General features: G+C 39.4%; 1 protein-coding gene across 1 annotated transcript; it reads right to left on the bottom strand.

The window, feature by feature from the left end:
• Positions 1-4,919: 4,919 nt before the first annotated feature.
• Positions 4,920-5,412, bottom strand: LOC118635562 (NADH dehydrogenase [ubiquinone] 1 beta subcomplex subunit 1-like). The gene is made up of 2 exons (XM_036270190.1): positions 5,203-5,412; positions 4,920-4,973 (listed from the first exon to the last, which is right to left on the bottom strand). Exons 1-2 carry the CDS (start codon positions 5,410-5,412, stop codon positions 4,920-4,922), a joined length of 264 nt encoding a protein of 87 aa, XP_036126083.1.
• Between the last annotated feature and the right edge of the window lie 5,301 nt (positions 5,413-10,713).

Below are 10,713 nucleotides of genomic sequence, written 5' to 3'. Positions count from 1 at the left end.
TTATTAGGGTGACAATGGTTAATAAAATTATATAGGTTTCAAGTGTACAATTCTATAATCTGTGTATTGTATTGTGGGTTCAGGGAGAAAATCATAATATGTAAGACTATATTTAGCAATCAAGGTAATTTAGCTCAGAGTAATTGGCATATGTAGAATGAAAATTTGCATTTTAGTTACTTAAACTTAGATATCCTGGTGAGGAGATGATCTCTTTTCCTGAGAAATAAGATGGAGAGAGTCTTTGGAGAATGGCCTCATTAAATTGGTAAGTTAGTTTTCTCTGGATTTTGGTGATTTCCCCAGTTCTTCCATAATTCCTCAGTGCTCTGGCCATTTTCTGGTACTATGTACCAAACAATATTCTAGCAGCTGAGGATACATGGTATAAAATATAAATACAGTGTATGTCTTGAGAACTAGGACAAGGTCCAAGAGTTTGTAATACCCTGTGCTAGACGGAAAAGCATTTGCAAGGGTGCCTCACTAGGCTGGGCATGGGCAATTAAGGAAGGGTATGTAATCTGGAAGGGGAGGAAGATGCATGTAATTGTGGACTTGTCAAGTTTGATGTGCTTCTGAAAAGTACAAGTAGAGACATCCTGGAGACAGTTGGAATCTCTGTTACCTATTGTTGCATGACAAACCACCCTGAAACTTACTGGCTTAAAGTAACAACAATCTATTATTTCTCACAATTCATTGTGTTTACTGGAGAGTTCTACGGCTGGTTTTGCTTGAGCTCACTCATTCATCCAGGTTGGCAGTTCCAAGAGAGCCTCACACACTTGTTTGGCAGTGGCTGTTGGCTGTTGGCTAGGGGCACCTCAGTTCTTCTCCATGGGGTCACTGATCCTGCAGGACACTACATTGGTTGGCTTCCTTCCTTTCATGGTCTCTGGGCAGCATTCCAAGGCTATGGAAGCAGAAGCAGCAAGACCCCTTTAGGCACAGCTTTGGAAGACACATAATGCCATTAAAGCGACAATCTTCTGACCAAGCCGACCAGCCCAGGTCTGAGGGATTGGGAAATAGACTCATTTTCTGAAAGGAACGAACAACAAAGGCACCTTGCAAAGGGTCTTTGCACACAGGTTTGGGAGAAGCCATAGCCATATTTCTAATCTACCACAGTTGCATAGATGCTTTTAAATTTCAAGATGGTAATTTGGAGGGAAGATAGATTGAAAAGTTATCAATGTATAAATTAGAGGCCTCTAAATCCTGGCTGTACATCAGTACTCCAGGGGAACAGGGGTGATTTCCTGTATGCTCCACATGCAATAATGACTATTTTTCTGCAAGAAAGAGATGAACTAAAACATTGTATAAGAGCTCTGGCTGGTGTAGCTCAGTTGGTTGAGCATCGTCATATGCATCTAAAGGTTACCAGTCTGATTCCTGGTCACGGAAGGAAGAATTCCACTGTAGTTCACAGCAGGAATTTGAATTCAATCTAGATACCGACAATATAGATATTGCATGGGATGTTCAAGGATTTGGAAATGAAATGTAAGGAGAATGGAAAGTACCAGGGTCTGGCTTAATAGTGGTGAATTGTCCTGGCCGGTTTGGCTCAGCGGTTAGAGCATCGGCCTGCGGTCCAGAGAGACCCGGGTTCGGTTTCCACTGGGGGCATGTACTTCGGTTGCAGTTTGTCCCCGGGCCTGGTTGGGTCATGCGGGAGGCGGCCACTCGATGTGTCCCTTTCACGTCTATGTTTCTCTCTCTCTCTCTCTCTTCCTCTCTCTCCCTCTCGCTCTATCTGAATAAGAAATGGAAAAATGTCCTCGGGTGAGGATAAAAAAAAAAATAGTGGTGAATTATTGGGGGATATGAGTATAGCTGTCTAAGTATTTGAAGTCCTGGCATGCAGCAGGATGTGTGATTTATCTGAATAATTTTAGATATTTTAAATAGAACTAATAGGTACAAGGTTATAAAAGGAGAACTTTAAGAATATATAATTTTTTTGAAATGGGGTACCTTACAAGGTATATAGTTTTCCTCAAATTAATGGTTTTTGAAAAAGAAAATTATCTATGAGTTGGCTGAAAAATGTGTTCTAGAATTGGGTGGAAAGTTTGAAAAATAATTATCTATTTTTTTAGTTATACTATTAGGTTTGAACTAAGTTGTCCATACAGAAATCTCAACCTAAACTATCTTAAACAAAAATGAGAATCTATTGGCTCCCATAACCAAAAGTTCCCAGCTTAGGTCTGATTTTGGACATGGCTAGATCCAGAGGTCTCACCAAAGTCTTTAGGTAACACTGACTAAAAAATTTGGGGGGCCTAAAGCAAAAAGAAAATGCAGGATTCCTCAGTCAAAATTTATTAAGAATTTCAAAATGATGATAGCATAGAATTCAATCAATGCTGGGGCTTTTCCAAGTGCAAGGTCCTGTGAAACCACAGTGCATGCCCATGAAGCCAGACCTGTCTTTAGGTTATTGTGTATCTCCGCTCTCAGCTCTATTTGTCTGTGGAGTAGTTATATTTGTAGGAAACATTTCTTCATTGGAAGCTCAAGGCTTGTAATATTATAGCTGGAAAAGAGTGTTCCTCTCCCCTGGTGACACCAGAAAATCATACCAATTAATTTCTAATAAAGTTTTCTCATCTGAATCAAAATACATGGTTGCACTCCCTTTGACCAGGCCTGGGTGATATGTCTATGCCAGGGGCTAAGAGTGGAGTCAACTCTGCTCAAACCTTAAGGACCATGAGAAAAAGAGATAGTTCCCAAATGCAAAACAGGATTGAGTTACCTGTAGAGGAGAGCAATGGTTGTAGGGTAGTCCAATAATGAATGTCTATTCTGTTTAGCAAACAACAATAATGAAAGAGACTGAAAAAGAGGCTCAAAGTAAGAAAAAATCTGAATGCAGAGATCTTGGGAATAAGTAAACAGATTCATTTCATCCTAAATAATTTGTTAAACTTTTAAATTCTTTTCTTGGGTATGCAAGATTTTTTTTCTGTCTCATGTATATTTAGTATAACATTTGTATTTTTATCACGAGCTACTTAAAAGCTATCTGTTAAGATTCTGAGGTCCTACACTTATTGCCCTGCCTCAGTTATTTTACACAATGAAGATTGTTCTCTGGAACCTTCTTATATTTCTCATGCCCACCTTTTATATAAAACTTGGTTCAGTGTCTTACGAAAGGAAATATTCGTATGACTGTAAGTTGGCACTTTCCGTCTTGGTCACTTCTGTTGCTGAACCAGCACATTGTTTAATAAGCTTTGCTTAAAACTCGACTTTTTTTGGTGAAATCATGAGTCAAATTCCTGCAAAGGAAACTAGAACCAGGTCAGTGCCCAGTCCATGTAGCATTATTGTTGTTATGAATTCACTACTAAGTCTAGCCAAGAGAGTCATTCTATTTTTTTTTTTTAATCCTCATCAGAGGATATTTTTCCATTGATTTTCAGATAGAGTGGGAAGGAGGGAGGGAGGGAGAGAAAGAGAGAGAAACATCAATATGGGAAAGACATGTTGATCGGTTGCCTCCCACATGACTGGGGATCTTATCGCAACTGAGATTATGTGCCCTTGACTGGAAACAAACCCCATGACTTTTTGGTCCACGCTGACGCCCTAACCACTAAGCAAAACCAGCTAGACTCTAGCTGGTAGAGTGAAAGAGTCATTCTAATCCAGTGCGATCTGACTCATTTCTCCTGTCAAATCTGACCCTTTTGGGGATCTGAATTAACTAACAATATTATTTCAGTTGCATCAAGGTAGAAGTTAAACGCGAGATCTCTGGTGCCAGACTTCTGGGTCTTAACACCTGATCCTGCCACTCATGAGCTGTATTTTCTTGGGCCAATTTACCTCTCTGAGCTTGTCATTATTGCTATCTATGTGTGAGCCCACAGTGTGGAAACAGTAAAAGTGGTTGCTTCCCCAGATTCCCACATACCTGCTGAGATTCACCGTGTACACTTTGTGGGTCACTCACTAGGGCACTAGAAGAGAAAATGAGAAGGGAGTGCCTTGATTTCCTCTTAATGTAAACAAGATATCAATTAGTAATATGCTTGGCTAAGCATGCACTGGATACATTTCCACTGGTTGCCTTTCACCTAAACCACCAATCCTTAACTAGCACGACTCCTCCACAAATCTATGAGGCATTAATTCAAAGTTCAAGATGATAGTCTTTTTGCCTCTTTTTCCTTTTTTTTTTTTTATTAAACACTCAACTCTTGTGATCTGTTAGGAGCTGGCTCCAACTCATGGCTGCCCCTGGACCCTGTCTGTAGCTTCATCGCCTGATTCCATTTGACTGCCATGACACCCCCCTCTTCTGCCTCCCACCCACCCACACAGCCCCTCTGGCTGGTCCTCAGTCCCAAAGGGGGCAAGCAAAAGGGGCTACTGATCACAGGAAGATTTGGCATACAATGAGGAAGTTTTAGAGTGGTCCGCCTTCACTGTGGGAAAGAAAGCTCCAATTTTGGTGTCTTAGTCAATGGCATGGTGGAAGCAGCAATGCTATACTGGTTAAAACCAGGGCTCTGGAGCCTGCAGCTATGCTCCAGTCCCAGCTCTGCCCCTCATTTTTTGCCCTGTTTTCCTATGTCAAACAAAGGTCCTCAATAGAACAAAGAAGTCCTACAACTTTTAGGAAAAGAAAAGCTATTTCAAGAAAGACTTACATTTTTGATTTTTCACCTAAAGATTGAAATCTGGTCAAATAATTACATCACAGATGACCCCCCCCCCCCATATTTGGTTGTTTCCAGTTTACAGGTTTGTGCATAGCATTGATAGATTTGGACACTTTTATTTATTTATTTATTTATTTATTTATTTATTTATTTATATCAAATGAAAGGTGGTGTTATTTTTGTCATAATTTTTAAAAAAATGAACATTCTGGAATTTAGCCACAAACTTTACTTCCAGGTAACTTCTTCACTGGGTCTCAATTTTCTTTTAAATAACAAACCCTTGCCCGGCTGGTGTGGCTCAGTGGATTGAGCATTGTCCCATGGACTGAGAGGTCCTGGTTCAATTCCCCATCAGGGCACATGCTCAGGTTGTGGACTCAATCCCCAGTAGGTGGCATGCAGGAGGCAGCCTATTGATGCTTCTCTCTCATGTTGATGTTTCTATCTCTCTCTCCCTTCCTCTCCCTAAAAAAAAATCAATAAAAAACATATTTAAAATAAATAACACACCCTTGTCCCTGAAGGCAGTTAGATTTTCATCATTCCTTCTGTCCAGATAAAATCCAAGGACCAATCCCATAGGGACAAGTATATGTACCCCATGGTCACACACAATCTGATTTAAATTGAACTCCTTGAATAGAAGTTGTAGAATGTAAAGGCTTGGTCTCCTGCAGCGATCTTCAGCCAGGGAGGTAACTTGAACTAGTCTTCCCATTGATTGGCTCTGAGTCCATCATTTTTTAAGACAGTCTAGTGTTTTCCAGAATATACACAGAAACATTGAAAATACCATTGCAGCTGTCTAAATTGACCTCCCTGAGCTAAGTTGGAAATTAAAGTGGGGCTGAGGTGCCTGTCTTTGGATTATTAAGTCTTGCAGCATTTTCTCTGAAATGGCAGGTCTCCTGGGACAAATCAAGAAAATATTCTCTTTAAATTCCCTGAAAATCAGAAGGGCAAAATTTTCCAGTAGTTGGAAGTTATTCTGTACTAGGACTGCATATTGCAAATGGAGTATGTCACCTGGGTGGATAAAAGCAATAGTTCAAAGGAAGTAAAAAGAAAGAAAATATATTTATGTTTATATTCACTACCAAAGTCATCGGCAGCATAGCTGAATTATTCAAAAGTCCCAAGCTACTTTCCTGTCTTTGCTAGGAGAACTGCCCTGATTTAAAACTCACCACAGCTTTAGGGAATAGTAATAAAAATTCTTCACACCAAAGAAATGAATATTTGGAGGAAGCCTTTTCAGAAATATTTGCTTGCCTGGATATCCAGAGAGGGCACTCGGCTTCCTGGGAATTCCTGGACATGCCTACATTACATAGTAGACAACCACTGATCTTCATTTCAAAGTTCAAGTCCTTGTCACCAGTAGCCTCCCACATACTGAAAGGGATAATCACCCCCACTAAATTTGACACAAACTGCAATAAAAGTGACCAGCCATAGCTCTAACGCATGACAAAAGGAGTTATGCCAATGCATTTTGCTTCCATGAGCCAGTACATGCACTAACATTGCGCATTTACCTCAGTAAGTGCTCATCGCAGAATCGAAGTCCATGTTGTATAAGAAAATTTTATGGTCAAACAGGTGAGGCAACCCATCACTCCTCAGTTCTTACTTTAAAGGATTCATTCACATCTCAGATAAAGGGTGTGCATATGCCTCTTTGGAATGGTCATTGACCACGGGTGAGCAGAGAACTCGTGTGGAAATTTTATAAAGTAGCAGTGCCCAGGTCCCATCCCACACCCACGAAGTCAGAATTTGGAGCTGGTGTTCTGGCCTGGGTCCAAGGTTAATGCCCTACAAGTGAATCTCATTAAGAATTAAGAGAGCCAAATGAAACTGAGAGCCTTCTCTGCCACCAGTAGAACTAATCACCCATCCTGCCCACCCCCTCTCTTTCTTTCCCTTGGGCTTACTCATTCTCACAATTCCTGGAGGGGAAAACACCTCAAAGGAGCAAACTGTTCACTGAATCATTTTTAAGATGTCATTGCAAATGTTAGCAGTTCTGGCCTCATGTGAGTAACAAAGGATAGATATGGGGTACTAGTGAGAGTTTTGGGAACTCAGTTTATTCTGAGGGGATCCATTCATCAAATATCACTATAACTTTATTGCATAATCACCAGAAATCATTACATTTTGGTAGTGTTAGAATCCCATTACCCAGGGTCATGAAATCCCCTCTAATAAGAAATCATGGCTGTCAAGTCCAGTCTGATTAAAAGAATGACAGATGATGTGCAGCCTTGAAGAGGATGTTTTGGGCTGCCCATTATTTCACATATGAAAGATGATTAAATGATTATTAAAGGAAATCCATTGGTACACTTATAGGGCCTCAATCATAAATACTTTTAAAGGTGTGTAATCTGAGCTTTTAATGTCCTTTATTGTTTTCATACAGGTCATTGAATTGCTTCAACTCCATGACACTTTAATTCCTTACTTCATGGAAAAGACCTTTTAAAAATGTCATGAGCCATACACAACACCATGACCATAAACCTTGAGAGTTAGATCCCTTGCTGCTAATTAGCTAGAATGCTGTGTATCACAAAGCCAGCACACTTATCAAGCAAGAAAGCAGCAATGTGATCCTTCCTTCCTACTGTCTCACGTTCATAGTACTTGAGAATATTTGAGATCTATTTTGTCATGGCTCTCTATAATTATTTTTTAATGCAATCTCTCAAAGTGCTTGTTGGTGCTGATAAAAAAAAAATTATTTATTGTATGTCATGTAATAATACAGCAAAATCCCAAGGAAAGGACTTATGTAATTTTGATAAGATATCATGATGATAACATTAATAGATTTTGATACCTTGGCTGTTCAAAATTGCTAATAGTGATTTCCTAACAACAAAATGTTAAATAAAGTCAAGGCTGAACTCTGTCTTTGGCATGTGACATGATGATAGAAAGATAATTTCATCAAGAGGAAAATAAATAATGTATCCATTAATAGAGTGAAAACTAGGCTGTGAATTCTGGAAAGGAAAAAAAAAAACTGTTGTAACTTTTTTTTTAAATATTTTTTTCTTTATTAATTTTGGAGAGAGAGGAAGGGAGAAGGAGAGAAAGACAGAAACAATGATGAGAAAGAACACTGATTGGCCGCCTCCTGCACGCCCTCCACTGGGGATTTGGCCCACAACCTGCGCATGTGCCCTGACCGGCAGGCAATCAAACCAGTGACCTCTTGGTGCAGGGGTCAACACTCAACCACAGAGCCACACTGGCCAGGCTTTTTTCTTTTATGTAGATTCTCCTGTCCCTCCACTTGCAGCATTACATGTTATCTTTTTTCCTCCAACTTTTGGGATAAAAGTATATCCACAAATGCATCAATACATCTTCACATTTTTCCTGTCAACTGTCTTTTGTATCTCAGCAAAGGCCATGCACAGCGGAGAGTACAGGGAGCTAAACTGAGGACTATTTGGGAGGCCATCTAGAAATCCTGAAGGTATTCTACCTGTATAGGCTCGCCTCGGAGTTATTGCATGTTCTGTTCCAGAACAGGGCAATAAAGTGAATATCGTAAGAGAGCAAGTCATAATCTTTTTCCTGGTGGAAGCTCTTGCCTTCAATTTGTAAAAAATAAAAATAAAAAAATAACATCTTGTGAAGTGTAGTAAAGTGTAGGACAATAAAACCGAGGTATGCCTGTCTGGCTGGTGTGGTTCAGTGGTTGAGCATCAACCCATTCACCAAGAAGTTACTGGTTTTGAGCCAAATCCCCAGTTGGGGGCTTGCAGAAGGTGACCAATCAATGTTCTCTCTCATCAATGTTTCCATCTCTATCTCTCTCTAAAAATCAATAAAGAAAAAATGTTAAAAAACAAAAATCCCAAGGTATGCCTGTATATGAAAATGCAATCTAAATTTCTCTTTCAATTGTTGAAAGAAAGTCTTAGAGTGGAAAAGGTGATACTCATTTAAGTAAATATGATTTTTGGAGGGACTTATATTTAAGACACTGACCACCTGATAATAAACAAGAGGTATACCCAGGTCCTTATGCCTTGAATGCACTTGTCCACATGTGCCATTCCTATTGGTCCTTCTCAGCTGGACTCAGGTGTCACTTTGTTTTTGATTGGGTTTTTCCCTACTCCTCCCTGCTCCCATGTACTTTATAATAGCCTTCATAAATGTTACACATTATCAGCATATCAAATTATATTATAGTTGTTTCCAAGTCAGTCTTTTCTAAACAAGTGTACAGTTCTTTTGAGCAGAACTGGATTAAATTTACATGGTTTCCACAACAAAGTCAGAAACTGGTTCTTTGAAAAGATCAATAAAATTAGTAAGCTAACTATGAAAATACAAAAAGAGAAGATCAAATTATTAATGTTAGAAATCAAAGCAGAGACATCAGTACAGATCCCATGGACATTGAAAGGATAATATAGAAATATTGTGAAAAACTCTATTCTCCCCAATTTGATAACTTAGATGAAATGGACCAGTTCCTTGAAGGACACAATCTGTCAAATCTCACACAAGAAGAAATATAAATCTGAATAGGCCTATAACTCTTAGACATTGAATCAATAATTAATAACCTTCTAAAACAGGAAGCATCAGGTCCAGATGGATTCACTGGTGAATTCTATCAAACATTTAAGGAAAAAATTAGACCAGTTCTTTACAGTCTCTTTCAGAAGATAGAAGTAGAGGGAATACCTTCTAACTCAGTTTTTGAGGCCGGCATTATCCTAATACCAAAACCAAAGACATTACAAGAAGAAAACAACAAAAAAAACTACAGACTGATTATCTCTCATGAACATAGGGTGCAAAAATCCTCAAAAAATTTTATCAAATCAAATCCAACATTGTATAAATAGAATGGTACATGACAACCAAGTGGAATTTATCCCAGGTAAGCAAGGCTAGCTTAACTTTGGGAAACCAATGAATGTCATCCATCCTATAAACAGGCTAAAGAAGAAAAATCACATGATATAGCAATAGATGCAGGTAAAGCATTTAACAAAAAACAACACCCATTCATATGGGAACACTCTGTACTTCTGTCCCTCTTTGCTGTAAACTGAAAACTACTGAAAAAAATCAAATCTATTAAAAATCAATTAAACCAAAATTTTCTTTTGAATCAACTCTTTAATTAATAGAGAACTTTCTCCTCGAGGCATTACTCTACTTTGGATTTGGTTGGAGTGGGCTGTCTCTCTCTGCTGGTTGAATGAAATTGATCTCATTTTGAAACAACCACAATTTCTAGGCACATCCCTCAAACTGGGGCTCAGAGCCCTGTAGTGGCCTTCCTGCCACTGATTACCAGTGACACGAACAATCATGCTGATTTTATTAACTTGTCTTTGTTATTTCTGCAGTGGTACAGAGGAGAAGCAGTATTGTTTAGTCAGAAACAGGTGTTTTGAAACGGGGCCTGTAGAAAGCTGTAGAAGGGTAGCTGATAATTGGAAAGCATGTGCAAAGGTGGCAGCCACATTGAACCATGAAGTGAGGTGTGGTAGGAATGATCCTGTGAATTTTACATCATCACTTCTCCTTCACCTTGCCAGTCAAGCATGGCAGAAAGATGAACATCCTTGCCATCTGCTTCCGCTCCCTCTAAAGATGACAGCTTGAGCATTTTCTAGTTGGTGTTTACAAGGTTAACATGGCATGAGCCAAGTATTGGACAGTGATCCCCAAATGCTAGTATCCATCAGAATCCCCTGGAGGGCTTGTTCTAATCAAATTCCTGGGCCTTACCTAAGAGCCTCTGTTTCATTAGGTCTGTGGTTGGGCCTGGTCATTTGCATTTTTAACAAGTTTCCACGTGATGCTGATGCTGCGGATCTCAGGGCTACACGTAGAACCTCTGCTTTTGAAGAAGGTCCATCTACACAACAGAGGAAGAACTTACTGGGCGATGTTAAGGTTCTAGAAGTAGCAGATGTTTTTCTGACTTTTTAATGGATAGCTCAGAACGTTTTCTCTTGAAAGAAGATAT

Source organism: Molossus molossus, unplaced genomic scaffold (genome assembly GCF_014108415.1).
Source record: "Molossus molossus isolate mMolMol1 unplaced genomic scaffold, mMolMol1.p scaffold_m16_p_2, whole genome shotgun sequence".
Classification (NCBI taxonomy): Eukaryota; Metazoa; Chordata; class Mammalia; order Chiroptera; family Molossidae; genus Molossus; species Molossus molossus.
This window is presented reverse-complemented; position numbering and strand designations above follow the sequence as displayed.